The sequence below is a fragment of the Aspergillus steynii genome (assembly GCF_002849105.1).
Source record: "Aspergillus steynii IBT 23096 chromosome Unknown P170scaffold_3, whole genome shotgun sequence".
NCBI lineage: Eukaryota > Fungi > Ascomycota > Eurotiomycetes > Eurotiales > Aspergillaceae > Aspergillus > Aspergillus steynii.
In genome coordinates, this window is record NW_020194400.1 from 989,625 (window position 1) to 1,008,457 (window position 18,833).

Below are 18,833 nucleotides of genomic sequence, written 5' to 3' on the forward strand. Positions count from 1 at the left end.
TCTGGAACATCCACATCCTCAATGGACAGCCCCCTCGTCTCTCCCGCCAAAGCGCGGCAAGCCGCCATCCAAGCAAAGGACTGGGCCTACGTGAACTCCTGGCTGAGTCGTCAATATGCCCCGAATCCAGTCCCCAGCTTCGAGCGAAACGAAGACACCCTGCGAACGTTACTTGCATTGGCAGCCGCCAACGATACGGCCGATGAGGAGGCAGCATTGATCCACCATGCCCGCGAACAAACAGTCCAGGGGTTCAAACGCCGGGAAGAGGCGGAGGATAAGCAGAAAAGAGAAATCCTGGATGAAGTCGAGCTGTCTCTTGATGAAAATGGCACTCAGAATCTAGATGATCTGGCGGAAACCACCGCTGCTCTGGGGGCTTTGAGCACCGACACCAGGGGCCTAGGCCTATCGATAATCCAGCTTACAAAGGAGGAATTTGGCGCCCAGGAACAGTTGTCCAAAGTCGAGACGCTACACAATTATTTGGAGAGAGAATTGGAAACCCTGCGCGAACAACTCGAGGAATTGAAGTCCAACAAGGCATACGAGATACCCTCCGACCTCCCGGCGCTGACATCAGAGTGGTCGAGAAGCACGAAGATGCTCAACACGAAAGTTGCCGAGTATAATGATAGGATCAATTCCCTGGAGAAGACAACGCATAAAGGGCCTACGTTGGATGATTTGGCGGGCGAAGAGAAAGACGTGACAAAACTCATGCAAACGGTCCAGATGCTCGAGACGAGAATCCAGATGTTTCATGATCTACCGAAAGATATACAAGGGGCACGGGCAAAGTACAAAGAGCTGGAACGGGAGCTGGATAGGCTAACGCAGCGACGAGATTCCATGTTCGAAAATCTCGTGGGCCACAACCAAGGCAGATAGGACAGCAAGGTTCTCGTGTGAAAATCAATGTCACATTATTATCGATCCTAGTAGTACACAGGAAAGAACTGGTATCATAATTCATGAAAGACCATGATTAACGCCATTAATATCCCGAAGTTCGTTTGGCAGCTGCTAAACTAGTTGCCGCTGCCAATGCCGACAGCATTCTTGATCTTGTCGCCACTGCAGAAAACTGTTAGCGATGGTGACATGGAGGCTTAGTCCATCACGACTTACATAGAAGAGGTGGCGCCGCCGTGAGCATGGTTGTCATGGGCACGCTGGGTCTTGTCCGCGGCCTCCTGAGGGGCAGACTTGCTCTCGTCGGTCTGAGCACCACGAGCGAAACGGTCGGTAGTATCGGTGACACCCTCCTTGATCTTGTCCTGGGTGGACTTGGTGGAGTCAGGAGTCAATTCCTCCTTGGCCTCTGCATGCTTGTGTAAGTGACTTAATTCAATGGAGTGATTTGGTTCCGAGACAACATACTGGTAGTGAAATCCTTGCGACCAGTGTCAGACATTTTGATGGTGATTGAAATGAAGTGGTTTGAAGATTGGAAGTAGAGTAGATGTTTGTTCAGGTGGATGGAGATGATTGAGATGATGGGGAAGAGTAGAAGCTGGAGCAAGAAACTGGGGGTTTATATATCTGGTCCATCCCCGTTTCCATTCATAGACCTGGAATCCATGACGTCGTCATCGTCGAGTGATAGACCAAGGCCGTTGCGCCATCCATGATCCGCCTGGAAATGCACCGCCCACCGGGTTCATGATCTATGGAACATTCCCCAGACAACGCACGTCATCATTACGATCACCGCTGACGCCGAAGTCGAATGCAAGCAGGAAACCCCGAAAAATGGCATTGACGAGTCCGGAGTCTGGACCATGACGTCGCCATGGCCACGCGCTAGCCTGATACAGTTAGTACACGCTCCCGTATCACATGGGGGCAGGTGATCTGCCGGACTATTAGTTTCTGCGGCAGCCGAGAACATTCTTTCCTCATCAAGACTAGCGTACTCCGCGTGGCGTGAATAACCAAGACGAGAAGGCGGTGCGTGATGGCAGAAATGAGTCACCGCCGACCGCCACAGGAGTCACTCCGTTGTTGCCCGTCTTATGCCCGACTCTGCCAACTCTGCATACCTTACAACGCATCGTTCTTTCAATGCTTCATCCCTCTCTTCTGGTTAGGTCTTGATGACCATCATGTTGATCTGCTCTACGGCCAAGTCTCGTTCTTGCTTTTCTACATAATATTTCATTTTCGTTCGATTGATATATTCGTTCTGCAATTATTTCACCCCGCAGTGTTGCCACTGGCAATCCCTTGATTCTTGATTCCAGATTCCACGACAGTATAATTTGTTTCTTGCAATTTGTCAATGCCATCGTCGTCTACTTCATCTTCGAACTGGGACTTCACTCCGGTGATTAACCTACTACGTTCGCCCACCTACAGCGATGGTTACCAGTCTAGCCTTTCTCGCCACCATGAGTCTCGCCGGAGTCCATCCACCTCCGGGTCTTCTACGCCTAAGAACACTGTAACGCACTTGGGTCTTCAACCTACCGACGGAGCTCATCACGGCGATACTTCTCCAAAACTTGGTGACTTCAGCACCCTCTGGAATGCCTTGGGTCCTTACACCACCACTCCTGTCAAAGCAGAAGTCGCGGCGTCTGGCGAACCTCCGGCCCCAAAGGTTGCTGCTGGGCAGCAATCTCAGCGGCCACCACGAATCGAAATCTTAAAACGACCAACTCAAGAAAAGGATGTCGGAAGTGTCAATGATGAGCTTCCTCGGACTCCTCCCAAGCCCATCCCCGGTTCGGGCGCCACCAAGGCCGGTAAATCTACGGTCAGAAGCAGCAAAACCAAACAACCTCCCCAGATCGTCAACCCCATCGAATCGAGCTCCCCCGGAAGCAGTGCGGAAGCAGACTCCGATGTCAGTATTTTCGACCCGTGTTTTTCAGGAAGGAAGGGCGCCCTGTCTTTAGTCCCTCCACAAGTGGGAGCACCACCGACCATCAACCCGTGTGAAACACCGCCGTCTTCTTATGACGAACGTGATGAAGATTTAACTCCCAAGGGAGTCAAAAACGTGCCCAGCTGTGGCTCTATTCGCGTGCAGCCTCTTGCATACAAATCATCCCCCGAAAGGAGGGTTGGTCTTTTAACCAAACTTATAAATAGCTTCCCTGAATATGCGGAGACCGTGGCACAACTTGGTCGTTCTGCAAATTCTAGTCGCACTACCCAAGCGTCCCGCCCGATCCATGTTTTTATTGACATGTCTAATGTAAGTTGGGCTCTTCAACGGTCGTTTAGCTTCTGGACTAACGCATATCTTCTTTGAACTAGATTATGGTTGGGTTTCATGACTCTGTAAAAGTGTCACGAAACATACCGGTGACGACCCGGATCCGACGAGTGCCTCTCTCGTTTCAGAACTTCTCGTTGATCCTGGAACGAGGCAGGCCGGCTTCCAAACGCGTGCTGGTAGGGTCCGACCGATTCGCGGCGATTGACGAAGGCGAGAAGCTTGGATACGAGGCGAATATCCTCGACCGAGTGCAGAAGGTGAAACAGCCTACTCGCCGTCAGTTGCGGTTCCGGAAGAATCCTCGGGGTGCTCAGGATGGCAGTGGTTCAGAAACGAACGACGTGCCTCCGGGGCGATGGGTCGAGCAGGCCGTGGACGAAATTCTGCACCTGAAGATCCTGGAAAGCCTGTTGGACACAGACGAACCGGCGACCATCGTGCTCGCCACGGGAGATGCGGCGGAAGCTGAATTCTCGGGCGGATTCATGCGGATGGTTGAGCGGGCGCTGCAGCGCGGGTGGAACGTGGAGCTGGTCAGCTTTTCGCAAGTGACCAGCTATGCCTATCGCAAAAAAGAATTTCGGGCCAAATGGGGCGATCGATTCAAGCTGATCGCGTTGGATGGATATATTGAGGAACTGATGGCATGTTAGGTAGCTACTACCTATTCCCGTCGTCTTACTGCTTACTGCCAGGCCCGAGCTGTCTTCTATCATTCATTACGAAGTAGCTCCAGGCTTCACTTAGCTGTCCATAGCTTCTCCTATGTCAATATATGCCATGACTCTAGGAAATTCGAGCACCGTACATTCCGACAGTACTTCTAAGTAGTATTCTAGTATTCTTTATCGGTTCGGGTGTTAATCGACACCTTAGAGCCGTATCCGCGGGGCATCAAACCCATAGCCAATCACACGGCAGAGCGCCCATCTCAACGGCGGGACGTCATTCCGCGGCGACTTTTATTTCCATCTCTCTTCCCTTCGACTTCTCTGTCGCACTGCAGATACTTCCTCAGAGCTTATCATGGCCACCTACGTGACGCAGGGATTCTACGGGTCCACCATTGAAGGTGTGATTCCCCAAGGCTGGATCGACGCAAGGTGAATCCGATCTTAACTTTTCTTCATGAATCCTCAGTCATGCACGCATACACATCTCTCTACACCCTATCCAAATACTTCAAAACACCACACTCCCTATCATCCAACATACCTACCCATCTACTAACCAATCTCCCGTCAGCACCCTCCGCGAAGTCCCCGACCACCAAGAAATCTACCTCTCCCCGAAAACCCTCACCTCGCAGATCATCGAAATCAACCAGCGCGTCGACACCGCCGACGCCCTCGCCTTCCACACCCCCTCCTCCTCCTCTACCACCCCCACCGCCGACGACATCGACCGCTCTGCCGTCCTCTACCACCTGCACGACCTATGCGACGACACCGACACCCTCAACGTCACGAACCCCCCGCAGCCCGTGACGCTGCCGAACCTCCCCCAGGCCCGTGCATACCGCGGCGTCGTGGCGCTGACGTCGCCGAGGAAGCAGCGTCGTGGGGATGTGGGCCAGAGCGTGGGTGGTGCGGTGGCGGGGTCGAGTGCGGAGGGGTCGTTGACGAGCACCACGAGCTGTTATTATTTGTTGGTGAGGCTGGAGGAGCAGGAGACGGATGTGCTTGTGTTTGTGAATGTGCCGAGGGAGGAGTTTGAGAATGTCGGTGATGCGAGGGGACTGGCGGAGGAGGAGAAGTTGGCGGAGGGGTTGGTGAGTGGGTTGGTGGAGAAGTTGAGGATTGTGGATTGGGGGTTGTTTGCTTGATTGGGTTTCTTTTCCTTTTTCTTTCTATTTTTGGGAGGGTTTGGTTTGGGGATGGGGTATGAATAGTAAGGAATATGGTTAGGGATGGAGGTTATAAAAGGGTTAGGGTTGGGAGTCGGGAATACGAATGGATCCGAATGATGTATGTAAATAATTAGATAGGTTAGACAGACAACCCTAAAATGAATTGATCTGGAATATCCAAATTTCTAGATCTAAACATATGAAAGAAACATAAAAGGCATGAATGTCTCTGATTGATTGCATCGCGGTCGTATTCAGTGTCCAAAAAGGAGCGAAAAGAGACAGGCATCGCTTAAGCGCAGTGGCATCAACAAAAGAACGCTCAAAATGTCAGGTAGATAAACAGGTAGATAGATACACAGGGGCCAAGATCCCTTCGTTCATAGATTCACCAAAAAGAAAAAGGAAAAAGTGAGTCTCCCTTTCTTTGTCCACATCAATGGTGGAGTACGTTGACTTCTTGCAGGACCATCGTCACATTGTCAACAGCCGCTCTGGGGAATCCCATGCCCATGCCCATTCCCATGTCCATTCCACCTGCGGCAGCTTGAGGGGCCGGTTTCTTCTTGGGCGAAACGTTTCTCGGCTTGGGCTTGATCTGCTGCAAGAGACCCTTGCACTTGCCACAGGTCGATTTGGCCGGGTCGATGCTCTTCGAATGGCGTCCGTAGCTCTGGCCGCAGTCCACGCAGCACCAGACGTATTTCCAGTCGATCTTGTAGCTGTGTTTGGTGGTGACTTCGATGCGGCCGCCGTAGACGGGGTGGTCTTTCAGCGCCTCCTTGCATTTCTGGCCCCATAGCTTGAAGCTAGTCCCGTGGGGGTTGTTGGTGACGTTGGAGATCATGTAGTTGGCCAGGTGGCAGTACTCGTGCGCCAGGGTGTTGATCAGCCGGTCTTCGTTGTCGATGATCCGCGCGGCCAGTTCGATGCCTGCGAACTGCTTCTGCGACCCGACTGTCCGTTCCCCTGCGCCTCCTCTCCCCGGGGACATGGATCTCTCTCGTCGCCAGCTCGCTCGGCCGGCAGTCGTCTGGAGAGTCTTGCTCCATGTGATGCGAACGCCGCCGGTGTCTGCGGCCATTTCCTGGATCCGGCCGCCGGAGACTGCGTCGTCAAGGGCCTTGAAGAAGTCCTCTGCGACGTTGGCCTTCTTGTTGTCGAAGGACCTTCTGCGGGCCAGCGCAGCTTTCTTCTGTTCCGTCTCCGCTTTCTTCAGGGCCGTCTTGCTGGGGGTCTTGGGCTGCTTGATCGCCCCCCGTCGTCGCGGCATCATGTCCGGGTCGGTTTCGTTGTCGGACTCCGCGAATTCGTGCAGCAGCCGGTCGACCTTCTTGCGTGGGGAGTGTTGGTCGACCCAGTTGTTGGTGAGCTCCTGGCTCCAGAAAGCGTCAACGCTCTCGCGATACGGGGTGGGCGGGATGGCGGCCTTGCTCTTGGACGGTGATGGTAGGATGGTCTTGCTAGGGCTGCTGGGCGGCGTCTCTAGGGAAATGACTTCAGGCTCTGGTGTTGGCGAGGTGGATGCAGAATCCTCCACGAAACTGGCACGATATTAGCGATCTAATAGGGCTCGCGGCATGAAAGAGGACTGGGGAACATTTAATGGTTGAGACCTACCCAAATAGCTCCTGTTGAAGCTGTGCAGAAGGATCATTGTCCTCCAAGCTCAGATGGTGCATCTTTTCGGAGAAATTCACGTCGTCCTGCGACGGCTCTTCACTTTCCTGTTCAGGTTCACTTTCGTTTTTCCATTCACTCTTGCGTTCAGGCGATGGCGGTAATGTGATTGCAGCGGGCAAGGACGGTTCCAGGCGAAGATCATCCTTGGGCGATGGATGTTGCAGGCGCTTTAGAAGTTCAGCTTCAGGGTTGGGTCGTCGGCCTCTCATCAGTTTCCTTTTAGGTTTGAACGAAGGGATCTCTTGGACCCGTTCGTCCTCTGTCTCGTTGTCGGATGTTTCATGGTAGCTGGGCTCTTCGTTGTCGCTAACAATGAACTCATCCAAAGAACCGAACCCGTTGTCTTCACTGTCTTCGTCCTCAGGTCGACGCTGCGGCTGGCGATACTGGGAGTACAGTCGATTGCTGCCACTTCTGGCCGGAGTCTGGCGCGCGTTTCTCACGGGAGACCGTTGTGATGCATCGGACGGGTTCCTGGAAATGGTGGAGGGCGTGTGGGAGTCGTCGTCCTCCGCCAGCTCCACCTCCACGGGGTCGTTTTCCTTGTCATAGTTATAGAGTTCCGACTTGCGCGACGTTCGGTGTCGCGACTGCTGCGATGGCCTGCGCAGCAATGAGTTGACCCGCGCCAGATCCAAGGCGCCATCCTTGCTCGCCTTGTTGGCGCCCGAGCTTCTAGAAGCGTCGTCATCCCGCTCACCGGCGCCGTCGGCGTCGGAAAAAATGTCGAAAATGCCACTGGACACCGTGCCGGTTCTTTGATGGCGCGCCGTCCGTTGTGACTGGCCCTCCGTGGTTCTAGAAGCCTTGATCTTGGACCTCCATTGAGTGTCGTCACGGTCCTCAGAGTCCGACGTGGATACCGTGTCTCGGAATTTGCTTTGAAGAACCCCCCGTTGTCCCAAGTGCCGGACGGGCTTTTTGTTGGGTCGAGTATCGTCGCCCGCTTTGGGTTTCGTCGTGTTGAGTCGGGCCATGGCGGCTTCTTTCGCTTCTTTCGCTTCTTTCTAGTAGAGGTCTTTGTCTGCTGCAGTTCACGCGGCTAGTTCGGTTCTTTGCTGCGTCTTTCTTGCCTCACGCAAGGAGGCAGCGATGAATCGTCGCAGTCGAAGGCTTTTTTCTGGAGCTGTTGGATGTGTGATATCAATAGTTGCTGGATCGATAGGAGCAAAAATCACCGATGGCAGGGCTGCGGTGTTGACAGAGTGCGGATCACGAAGCTGCGTTGGCCGGGCAACGCCGGCGGGTGATGCGCTAAAGACATGCTTTGTTGAGCCCTGAAAGCAAAGTATGGCGCTAGCGACAAAGAGACGGTCATTGATCGGTGTTTGTTGGTTTGTCTTCTTGTAGGTTGGTCAAAGAGAAAAGAAAGAGAGAGAGAGAAGAAAGAAAGGGAAAGGTGCTTGGGTTGCCCGAAGTGGGAATCATACTACTAACAGTTCATTGCGTGGCTACATCATACATGACGCAGTTTAATTAATATTAATGAGAACTGACCTCAATTCAAGTACCTGATGTACAGATGACTGCACGTCATACTAATATCCACTCCTTACGTGGTACTGTATCTCACCGCGGTTCACATATGCAGTACTATGATGATCTAGTACTATAGGGATGCGGGTTCAAATCCACAATAGTACCAGGCTATTGCTTTTCCTCTACTGACTTATATCTTTATTCGTCTATTTTCTTCTATCTATCCCTTCTATCCCCTTTGAGGGCAGTTCGGTGATAACCTATCACAAACCTATACTTCCCACAAACCAGACAGGCCACAATGATAGGCCCTCGCCCACAGCTTCCCTCGTCTGGCACGAGAATATATCCAGTCCCATCATACTTGTCCACGGCCAGCTGGTGGTATGAAGCCAATGGGATTAATTCAACATTGCCATTCTCTCTGACTGGCTCGTCAAAAGGAAGGCGTCTTTGTTTCTTTGTTTGTTGTACTTCTGGCGCTGCCCGTCTTCTGCCCTTCACTTCCATCTGTCTTCTCCTTCTCTTTCTTTCTCGTCTCAATCCCAATCCCAATCCCAATCATTTCGGTGCTCTTGTGCCCATTCCTGTCTCCCACATATATGCCTCTGGTTATGTCTGGCGCAGGTGTTTCCCAGGTAGGCGCGAGTGTCTTCCCTCTGATTCCCCATGCGACCCGATGGCAACCGTGTACGCTGTGGCTGAACGAGCTGCAGGTCCAATCAGATCTTCATGAATTGGGCTTATATGTCATCTCATGTCCTCTGAGTCAGTCTCTGTCACCGAGAATGGTCCTGACTATCCACTGAGAAGGGTTTGGTTCCTTTTGGCCGGGCGATAAAGTCGATGGCATCTCCACAGGGCTATACGGAATACGACAAACAATTTCTCTCACTCTAGCCCCTTGGCATAAAGAAGATCTCACTGCCATCCAAATCAGGCCTGCAGTTATACAACACAACACACTCAACTGCAGCTGTGTTTCCAATGTCGGAAACACACCCTCACAGATATTACCCAGTTAGCACCTACTAGCTTCAGGTGGTCAGGTCACCCATCAGGGATTGCTGCGATAAGGTATGAAGCACGCCGGCTCGTTAGAGTAAGGAATATATGGGGATCTCTCTACCAAAACTATGGAAACTTTATTGATGCACACCGCCATACGCACACCGTATATTGAGCCCGGACAAGTGTGATATATCTCATGCAATAAAATGCATATTACTACCCAGGACGTCCGAATATCACCACTCCATGGACGAGAAAGACCCGCAGATCGCGAGATCGATTTCTGCTATCGACTCGGTTTCGGGCGTTAGGACCACTGCAGAGCAACCTATGTCTATGCAAGGGAATGCACATACATGCAGACAGGAATGTCCATCCTGCAATCTGACTTGCAGATTGCATCGGATATAGACAAGAAAAAGACCTGTCCGGATTCTCTGGGTACCTACAGCGTCACACCGACTAACTTGACGTGAATAGCAGTAGGAAGTATGCAGGTTGACGACGCACCTGCCAGATCTATATAATGCCCTGGCAGGTATGCCGGCGTGAAGTGCTTTAAATCCCCGTACTGATCACTCCAGACTCAAACTTTGTGATCATAATTAACTAGTATTTATTGTTTCTTTTGGCCCATGGCTCTGCCACAGCCGTCAGCTCCGGGTCTTCCCATCCCCAACGCACCTCACGCAGTCTCCGTACAGCTTTCATCATGGAAGAATGTTTGCGGAGTCGCTCTCGGAGAAACTCAAGTGTTATCGATCCTGAAGAATGGCTACCCCAGGTCGTTTCTCCATAAGGATGTCCAGGCCGTGAGATTCCAGTCCCTCAATCAACCGCAGATATCGATCTAGAGCGACCAACTAACAGACAGTCAATTCCTTGCACGATGTACAGCTGTTCAGAGCCTGCGAGACCAAATTTGCCCCGGGGGGCGGACTGAAGGTCATGCTGTTCTCGAGTCCCCGTGCCGCCGAAGCCTGCAAATCATACATCGCCTCGGTCGAAAGACACAAGCAGCAAGGAGACATCAGCGACTGGATTGCGCTGACCTCGCTGGGCTGGGAACCCTTCAGTCCTCCCCAGTCGCAATCCAATCTGCCCATGCTCTACGCGGTGACATACCCTGAAGGCTGGCATGCCACCGCGACGACCTTCTGGCGTCTCGCGGGTCTCGGAATCTCCTCGCGTCTGTCAGAGAAATGCCTCGAGCGGGTCGAAACCATGCGCAAGATGGAATCCATGCCCAGAAGTCTCTCTCACAACGACACCGAGGTCTACTCCATCCTTCAATCTCGCATCGCAACCCTCATCGAGCGAGCAGCCATCACCGACAGACCGAAAAAGGTCGCCGCCAGCGACGTCCATCTCTATCCCTCCGGCATGGCCGCCATCTACACCATCCATCAGATGCTTCTGCGATGGCGCGGCGCCGAAAGCGCCATTGTGGGATTCCCCTACGAACTGACCATCAAGATGCTGGAGACCTACGGCCCGCGATACTCGTTCTACAGCGCCGGAACTGATCGCGAAATCGACCTGCTCGAAGCCCATCTCGAGCAGCTGGCCAGCACCGGACAAAAGCTGCAGGCCGTGTGGTGCGAATGCCCCTCCAATCCCCTGCTGCGAACCATAGACCTCGACCGCATCCGCAGACTCGCTACAAAATACGACTTTGTGGTTGTGGTTGACGACACCATCGGTAGCTACGCCAACGTCGACGTGCTCGACATCGCAGACATCGTGATCACGTCGCTCACCAAGTCGTTTAACGGCTTTGCAGACGTCCTAGCAGGCAGGCAAGTCCTCCACCTCCCTCGCACATCAACAAAACAGCTAACCAGCATCGTCAACAGCGCAATCCTCAACCCCAACTCCCCCTACCACTCCACCTTCCACTCCCTCCTCCACAGCCCCAGCAGCAGCAACAACAACTCAACCCTCTACCTAATGGACGCCATCCAACTCGAGCTCAACAGCCGGGACTTCCTCACCCGAACCGCCACAACCAACACCACCGCCGAATACCTCGTCGACACCCTAATCCCCCACACCTTACGCCCCAACAGTCCCATCTCAACAATCTATTACCCCAAACACTGCTGGTCCGCGCCCAACTATCGCCGCCGCATGCGCCGCCCCACGCCCGACTTCGTCCCCGGCTACGGATACCTGTTCACGCTGGAATTCAAGAGCGTGGGCGGCGCGACGGCATTCCTGGACGCGCTGGAGGTCCATAAGGGTCCGTCCATCGGGGCCCATGTTACGTTGGCGCTGCCGTATGTGCAGATGGTGATGCAGAGGGAGAAGAAGTGGGCGGAGGGGCATGGGCTACGGGAGTCGATTGTGAGGATTTCGGTGGGGTTGGAGGATAAAGAGGCGTTGGCGGGGGCGTTTGGGGTGGCGTTGAGGGAGGCGGAGAGGGTAATGGATGATTACTGTGATTAATTGTGACTGATTGATTGGGTTGGTCTGATTGTGTGGGATAGAAAGGATGAGGTAAAGGGAAGGATAAAAAGTGGTGGTGGTGGTGGTTGATATATATACTAGGACTGAGTGACGAACTGAATATATATTACTAGGACAGGAATCTACCACCAAAATAGAACATACCAGAAAGGAACTCATGGATAGCACATCAAATAGGAAAGAAATATATAATATAGTGACGAAGACTCGTAACGGAGTCAAGTCAGTCTAAGCCGACGACGATCACGGCAGAGAAGAAAAACCGGCCAAAGGGCCACTCTTTACAGAAGAACCATACCCGCACCGGCAATCATAGCCGTCACCACGTAGGCACCCACATGGAAGAAGCCGATCTTCACACTACCCGGGGCGACGACGAACGCCGCACCCTCGGAGCCAGAAGCACCGGCCGAGTCGCTGGCAGCCATGGCGTCGGCGGTACCGGTGGGCGACGAGGTGACGGAGCCGGTGCCCGCGGTGCCAGCCTGGTCGATGAGGGCAGAGCAGGTGCCGCTGGGACTGCTAGAAGACTGGGTGGTGGCGGAGCCGTCGAAGTCGCAGGCGTTCTCCCCGTTGCCCTTCTTGGACTGCTGCTGGTAGTAGAGGTCCATGGCGTAGGAGAGCTGCTGCTCGGGGGTGCAGACGCTGTAGGCGCCGAATTTGCCGGTGGTCGCGTTGCCCTGGACGCCGTCGCAGACCTTATAGCCGCAGACGGTGCCGAAGAGCTTGTCCAGCTGCTTGCCCGACACGTCATCCTTCAGCTTGCAGGTCAGACTCTCCTCCATGCAGGAGCAGAGGTTCTGGTTCGGGGACGGGGGAAGAGGGCTGGGCTTCGCGAGCCAGTTGTCGCCGACGGAGGGGCAGGACTGGAGGGCAGTGTTGGTCGGAGAGTAGTCGTTCTTCTTGGTGCCGGTGGGGGTGGCGCTGGCCAGCTGCTTCGACAGGTAGCTGTAATCCTGGCGAGTCTTGACCTTGTCGCCGTCGACGGAAACCAGACCTGGGTGGATTTGTTAGAAGGGAAGCAAGAGATGGGTCAAGGAGTGAGGAAGCTTACCGTAGTTGTTCTCTTCTTGGAAGTACATGTACACGATTCCACCGGACCAGACATCGGCCATCTTGTCGCCATAGAGGGCCTCAACCTCGGTGAACTTGCGAGGCGTAACGTCGTTGCAGCCGTATTCGGCGAAGAACACCGGGACGGAGTAGTCACGGAACTCATCGGTCCTGCTCTTGTATCCGGACTTCTCGTAGTTCGAGTCTCCGCACCACGAGTAGACGTTGTAGCCCCAAAAGTCGATGCTCTCATCCGCCTCGTCGCAGTTGAAGTAGTTGGCCATGTCCTCACGGATGCCCGAGTCATCGTTCGTGGCATATCCGACACCCATGGGACGGTAGTTCTTGGCCTTGATATACTTCTTGATGTCACGGACGGCAGCCTTCACATAGGCACTGGCATCGGTGGTTTTCTTGGTGTTAGAGACCTCGTTTCCAGCAAAGAAACCGATGACGTTGCTGTACTGAGACAGCTCGTCAACAACACTGACATAACGGTTGTACAGGTCGTTGTCCCATTTAGGGTCGTTGCGGACGATCGATTCACTGGGCGAGGAGAGATCCGCAATGACATAGATGCCATGTTCGCTGAGGAGGTTCATACACTCAGAGTGGTCGGACTTGGGATCGATGGCGTAAACACGGATGGTGTTGGCATTCAGTTTCGAGATGTAGGGAATGTCACGCTTGCAGCTGTCGGTGTCGGCCAACGGATCCTTGAAGTTGTTGCTGGAAGACTTGGGGCCAGAGTATTCCTCTATTTAGGGGTCAGTTCATGTTGTCTTCGCCAGTGATGCTGGACTAATCTGCAACATACGTTGATAAGCGACACCACGGATATAACTGAATTCGAGATATTAGCACAACACATTCACGCAGGCTTTCGAGCGGAATGTCGACTTACAATTGAGTCTCGTTGCTCTTGTAGAAGAATTTCGAACCCTATAAAGCCACCAATGTCAGCACGAGAGTTTGTACTCGTCTTTGGTCATGCCCTCGAGGGTACCTTGATAATGATAGGGTCCAGATCAGTGCTAGCCAGAACGCTGCTGGCGAAGAAAGCGGCACCCGCGATGATGCTGGAAAGCCTCATGTTGAATATAAATACAAAATCTGATGGAATCAACTGGACAGCAGGGATGTCAATCCAGAGCCGTATTACGAGCCCGCCCGTTCAGGGGAAATGAATGAGGACTTGATGCACAAAGCAACAAGAATTGCAATGGAAGAAAGATTGAAAGGCAATGAATGACTAGAGAGATAACCAAAAGGAGTGAAATGTAGCAAATGAAGGAATGACTACGGCTGACAGCCTGAGAAAAGTGAGAGGCAGAAAAAACAGCAGAAATGACAGGAAATGGCCTGATCTAAACGTCCAACCACCGGCATTTTATTCTTCGCCTTCCCCCATACCCATCTAATCATGAGCGGCCGCTCAGGGTCCAGGGACTCCTAAGCCCCAAGGACATCCGGGCAGAGGCCACGCTCACCCGTCTTGCTGGGCCCCGGAGAGGACCTGAGCGGGATGATCCCCACGCTCATCCACTGCCTCTCGTGATTTGATCGGCGATGATATTCAGCGATGTTCATTGTTCCCCGGCTGTCATTTGCTGCTGAACCGCGAGATGTCCCACGGAGCGACACGCTGATATCAGAAGTCTCAGGAACGCGCAATCCCGGTCCACACGGAGAATAAGCCAGGGGGGTCCTTGAGCTTAACGACAAAAAAGCTTAACTGGGAGCCAGCCCGTCTGTGTGATATATATAGACGGAGGGAAACCACAAGCGAAGTCTTGTCAGCATGCTCCGTCGTCAACCCGATCACATCATCGCTGTAGTGTAGGGGTTGGTCAATCCTGGGGCCGACCGATTCGGGGCTTCGACGAAGCTCTCGAACATCATTGCCGTTATCATGCGATCGGGGATTCCGTGCCTCATTACCCGTCAGGGGAAATTGAGTGGACCATTCGCTGAATGCGGAGTTGAGCAGTTTTCTTTGTCAACGTTGATCGAACAAGAGGTTCAAACTTCAAAGACTCGGAAGACTCGAAACTCTGGGTGTCCGCTCTTGCTCACAAGATGAGACTGGGGGGTCTCGAGGATGTAGTCGGTCGCTGCATGCAGAAGGTGCCTGTGCAATGATGATGAAGCCTGCACCAGATTGTCTCCCGAAGAATGTCGATCAGCAGCTTCTGCAACATGTGCATATCAACCGTCAGTGGCTGTGGCGAAGTACGTACACAGCGGCTTCATCTTTGAGACTGAGGGTTGATCGCTAAAATCTCGTCTAACATGACGATCTTTCCCACTCCGTCAGTGGACCATGGTTCGACATGACGAAACCCTTGGAAAAGCCATGTTGTACTCACACCTCCCCATCCCCAGTAAACATGGCAGGGATTTTTGATTCCTGTCAAATTCCAGCATAGCAGAATCGAGAGGTCTCAGCGGAGAGAATTCCCGGCCAAAAATAGGCCATGGGGGGGGGGAGCAGGTGATCAATGGTTACTCGGTATGCGCCCCGGGGGGAAATTATTTGCTACTGGGATTATGAATCAAAGGAGTCGGGACGGAAGTGCAACTTCCACCCACGAGGCCCGAATGCTCAAAATCCGTTGAAAATGGCGCATGGACTGTCTGTAGCTAAGAGCAGGGTGACAGCAAGCTGCATAAACGAAACAGGAGTGCCCTCCCTGATTAGTGATTACTCGTGCGCCCGTCTGTAAGGTATCGTCGTCTGTACGCCGTACATAAAACCGGATTTTCATTATTGGGAGATTATATTCTGATTTATGATATTACTGCGTATATTACGGGAGGAATTAATCAACAGGTACAGGTATTATTCTGAAGGCTGTCTGAAAGCTGCCTTGAGTCTTGACCAACCCTGGAAGTGAAGGAGGGGGGAGACTGCAGGGAACATGAAACCTGAAACCCCCTTATTCCCTTCTCTTTTTTTTTTTTTTTCCTTTCCTGGCAGCGTTCCACGTCTTCGACCAGGCTGGGCCTTGTCATCTAGTCAACCACCGGCCACAATGGACTTGCCACCCGTTGGCTCTACTGACCTGGACGCTTCCGATTGGCCAGCAGCCACATTAGCACCCGCCCCATCGCATCACATCCACCGCCCCTTCTGTTAACAGATTGGCCCATCATTTGGGTGTGAAACTTGCTAATCAAGTCAAAGTAACGATTACGGTGACCGATGTGGGTGTCGCTTTCCGATCTGAATGGATGGTCGACGGTGGTGTGGTGGTGTGTGTGCTCCGTAGGTATCATCGCCTCTCCTTGGCCCGATTCCGTCAACAATGATTGTAATTTTATGCTTACTTTCTGACTTTCTGGATTTTTTTCCCTTTTCTTTGTAAAACGGCGTGCATCCTGAAAGACCCTGTACTCCGTACTCCGTATTGTCGATTTAAAACTGCCCGCTTTCGATCGAAGTCCGTCCATGCATTAGTAATCCACTCGGGAGAAAGGCTATCATATCGAGCCCATTTATTGGTGAAATAGTCGGGAGAGCCTGCAAGGGCAAGGAGGCGTTCTGAAAACCCGCCATCTCCGCGCCCCATCCACTACCGTGCATTATCATATCGACTTGCTGCGGCAGTTCTCAGGACCCCCGTCCAATCCGAGGCCAGCTGTCATGGATTTGTTAAACACTGCTGTCCTCGATGTTAAACCCCGGGATCTTGAACCCCAGCAGAGACTACAGTACGGGAAAAACAAAGAACACTCCCCATCGTCCAGTTCTGGTGCGGTGGGTTGAAGTTCCATGGATGTTCATGTCGTTGCTTTCTAAGCAGCGATTCTACTCCGTAGCAATGGCTTTATTTTTGGAAACCACGAAGGAGTACTTTAGTCGATCCGACCCCTGGCGAAGACCGAGAAGGACTTAACTTAGAAATCGAGATTGTATAGCGCATTTTTTGCCATTCAATAGTCAAGACTCAGGACTTTTTATGGAGTCCTTTCATACTCTAAATATACTATTTGGAAGTGTCTGGATTCATTCCAGTAAGGTGTACCTGCCTCATGGCATGTATCCAGGCTCGGTAAGAAGCTGTAATGGGTCGCGTAATCTAGACGATGTGGGGGTGAAATGGTACCGCCAGGCGGTATCCAACAACCGGCCGGGTATTCATTACAGCGCTGCTTTACGCATATGTGTACCACCGTGATACCACTTGCTTATCGAGCCAAGGGTGCCAGATTTGAGCTTGCCTCAATCTGGTAGGTATTTATTGACGATCACCTCTTGAATATCGACTAGAATCATGGAACGTCCGCGGTAGAAGGGACTAGCACTAGGGCTATAGCTGGGCCGCCAGAGTCAAGAAAACGAAACAGAGCTTTCTGGCTTCCTCCCGAAGGTCGATGACGGTGGGGTTTCACTTCCCTCAGCCCTCAGTGGTCTGATGATAATTACTGTACACAGTGTACAGTTGTACAAAACTTTATTAGTAAATCATGGATCTGCGGTGTTTTTGTGAACGCTAGTTTGGGGCACCCGTTGGAGAGTGTCTGCCTATCGCCTTAACTTTATTGGGACTGTACGGAGTATGGGAGGTGTAGAAAGGCAAGGAGGCCTCTGTGTCCTAGCTAGAGATATCTTGATTGAGAGCGATGATCTAGAAAGATAAAAGCGACACCTAGTATAGCATACCCCAGCAGAAGCATTCATCACTGCGAAGCATGTGGCCTGCCGATGCCGAGTACATGTATATATCTCTGTGTCTACGGCGTATAGCGCAAGAGAGGACGTCTCGAGTTCTGATAAATACTCACACAGCCTACGGTGCACAGAAGACATATATCGATGTCGATGTCAACTGACTATATGATGCATGACACTACGTAGACAGAGATCTGTCTCGTTTGCCTGCGCCATTCCCACCGTTCGAGAGTTACTGTGGGCTTGGTTTTAGCTTGAGTGTCTTCGCTCTGTCCCCGACTTGCTTGACTAAATCTTCCGCATGCAAGTTGCGACAAAGGACAAAGATTGATTGGTAGCCAAGACTGCAAATCAACCTGTACCGTGGTTCTATCCACCGAGCTGTCCAGAATACTACGAATCCACAGACATCTTTTTGCTGCGTTTTGAGACTCGAGAGGTGGCAAAATGTATTTATTTAAAGTAGGTTCCACATGCGTGCTGAGAGCATGAACGAAACCTGCAGAGAGCCGAACTCTTCTTTTCTTTTCTCTCTCTCTCTTTTTCTTTTCTTTTTTTAATCGATGGATACATATCGACTGTACTCCGTACTCCGTAAAAAAGTCTAATGGGGAGGAATCCATCGAGTGGATAGCAATCCCGGATTCTTTGGTTAACACTAACTAACAGCAACACCGACCCATTCTTCTGAAAGTGCTGGATCGCCGCTCAGGCACCAAGTCATGATCCAGGGAAAATTGATCCCCGATGCTCCAGAACACCCATAATCACAACAAACAATTGAGATGATTGCCGTCAACAGCATAGCAACGCATTCATCAAGTCGCCACCACGATGTGAGAGGCGGCAACGGAGGCGGCAATCCCGAAAATCATAAGCCTAAACGGACGGAGTTATGAAGAATGGCCAACAAAACGCCATCCCTTCATACCAGGCAAAAACAATAATAATGTAAACACGCACCTTATGTAAGTAAATTACAGCCCACGGTACCCAGCGTTACTTATCTTTGTATCCAGCACTCCGGCCGTATCTTAAGAGGCTGGAGGTGGGTCTGTTTCAGGGGCCGTCCGGGAGTTCCATGGAAGCCGAGAACCAGCGCAGCCGACTGTGCTCCGACCTCTCCATACGGAGTGATACTTACTGTATGCGGCTCCTCAAAATTATGGACGAGACCCTGACAGAAGGACGAGATGGGGCGATAGGATTTATGAGGCCTCTCTACACTATCGGCAATTCTGGCAACTGAACAGGACTTTTGCATCTCTTGTCGTCGGTACTATTGTAGTACCTACGGAGTGCCAGTCGACCGGGATATTGACCTGTTTTCTGGTTGGCAGAAAACTGAGGGGTTGCGAACAGCACATTTACGTACGTCAATACGT

At 52.2% G+C, this 18,833-nt stretch overlaps 8 protein-coding genes across 8 annotated transcripts; 4 read left to right on the plus strand and 4 right to left on the minus strand.

Annotated features, from left to right (window-relative positions):
- Positions 1 to 21: 21 nt before the first annotated feature.
- P170DRAFT_380713 (uncharacterized protein) lies at positions 22 to 870 on the plus strand (the record flags this gene model as incomplete). The annotated part of the gene is made up of 1 exon (XM_024845541.1): positions 22 to 870. A coding segment is annotated over one exon (849 nt), but the record flags the coding sequence as incomplete, so codon positions are not given.
- A 28-nt stretch (positions 871 to 898) lies between these two features.
- P170DRAFT_454811 (heat shock 9/12 family protein) lies at positions 899 to 1,741 on the minus strand. The gene is made up of 3 exons (XM_024851477.1): positions 1,384 to 1,741; positions 1,132 to 1,324; positions 899 to 1,077 (listed from the first exon to the last, which is right to left on the minus strand). The coding sequence occupies exons 1-3, from the start codon at positions 1,415 to 1,417 to the stop codon at positions 1,032 to 1,034; spliced, it is 273 nt and encodes a 90-aa protein (XP_024705528.1). The 5' UTR covers positions 1,418 to 1,741; the 3' UTR covers positions 899 to 1,031.
- A 288-nt stretch (positions 1,742 to 2,029) lies between these two features.
- Positions 2,030 to 3,926, plus strand: P170DRAFT_380715 (NYN domain-containing protein). Its single transcript, XM_024845542.1, has 2 exons — positions 2,030 to 3,205; positions 3,268 to 3,926. Exons 1-2 carry the CDS (start codon positions 2,285 to 2,287, stop codon positions 3,880 to 3,882), a joined length of 1,536 nt encoding a protein of 511 aa, XP_024705529.1. The 5' UTR covers positions 2,030 to 2,284; the 3' UTR covers positions 3,883 to 3,926.
- Positions 3,927 to 4,216: 290 nt separating this feature from the next.
- On the plus strand, positions 4,217 to 5,059 carry mog1 (Ran GTPase-binding protein MOG1). Its single transcript, XM_024848930.1, has 2 exons — positions 4,217 to 4,332; positions 4,475 to 5,059. The coding sequence occupies exons 1-2, from the start codon at positions 4,256 to 4,258 to the stop codon at positions 5,052 to 5,054; spliced, it is 657 nt and encodes a 218-aa protein (XP_024705530.1). The 5' UTR covers positions 4,217 to 4,255; the 3' UTR covers positions 5,055 to 5,059.
- A 244-nt stretch (positions 5,060 to 5,303) lies between these two features.
- P170DRAFT_463487 (SprT family zinc-dependent metalloprotease) lies at positions 5,304 to 7,911 on the minus strand. The gene is made up of 2 exons (XM_024852173.1): positions 6,699 to 7,911; positions 5,304 to 6,622 (listed from the first exon to the last, which is right to left on the minus strand). Exons 1-2 carry the CDS (start codon positions 7,736 to 7,738, stop codon positions 5,515 to 5,517), a joined length of 2,148 nt encoding a protein of 715 aa, XP_024705531.1. The 5' UTR covers positions 7,739 to 7,911; the 3' UTR covers positions 5,304 to 5,514.
- A 1,975-nt stretch (positions 7,912 to 9,886) lies between these two features.
- On the plus strand, positions 9,887 to 11,699 carry P170DRAFT_473801 (cystathionine gamma-synthase; the record flags this gene model as incomplete). The annotated part of the gene is made up of 2 exons (XM_024853080.1): positions 9,887 to 10,063; positions 10,149 to 11,699. 2 exons carry the CDS (start codon positions 9,887 to 9,889, stop codon positions 11,697 to 11,699), a joined length of 1,728 nt encoding a protein of 575 aa, XP_024705532.1.
- Positions 11,700 to 12,001: 302 nt separating this feature from the next.
- P170DRAFT_424642 (glycoside hydrolase family 72 protein) lies at positions 12,002 to 13,866 on the minus strand (the record flags this gene model as incomplete). Its single annotated transcript, XM_024847584.1, has 5 exons — positions 12,002 to 12,717; positions 12,775 to 13,530; positions 13,591 to 13,616; positions 13,678 to 13,715; positions 13,780 to 13,866. 5 exons carry the CDS (start codon positions 13,864 to 13,866, stop codon positions 12,002 to 12,004), a joined length of 1,623 nt encoding a protein of 540 aa, XP_024705533.1.
- A 3,595-nt stretch (positions 13,867 to 17,461) lies between these two features.
- Positions 17,462 to 18,243, minus strand: P170DRAFT_139511 (uncharacterized protein). Its single transcript, XM_024842456.1, has one exon. It carries the CDS (start codon positions 18,069 to 18,071, stop codon positions 17,610 to 17,612), a length of 462 nt encoding a protein of 153 aa, XP_024705534.1. The 5' UTR covers positions 18,072 to 18,243; the 3' UTR covers positions 17,462 to 17,609.
- Between the last annotated feature and the right edge of the window lie 590 nt (positions 18,244 to 18,833).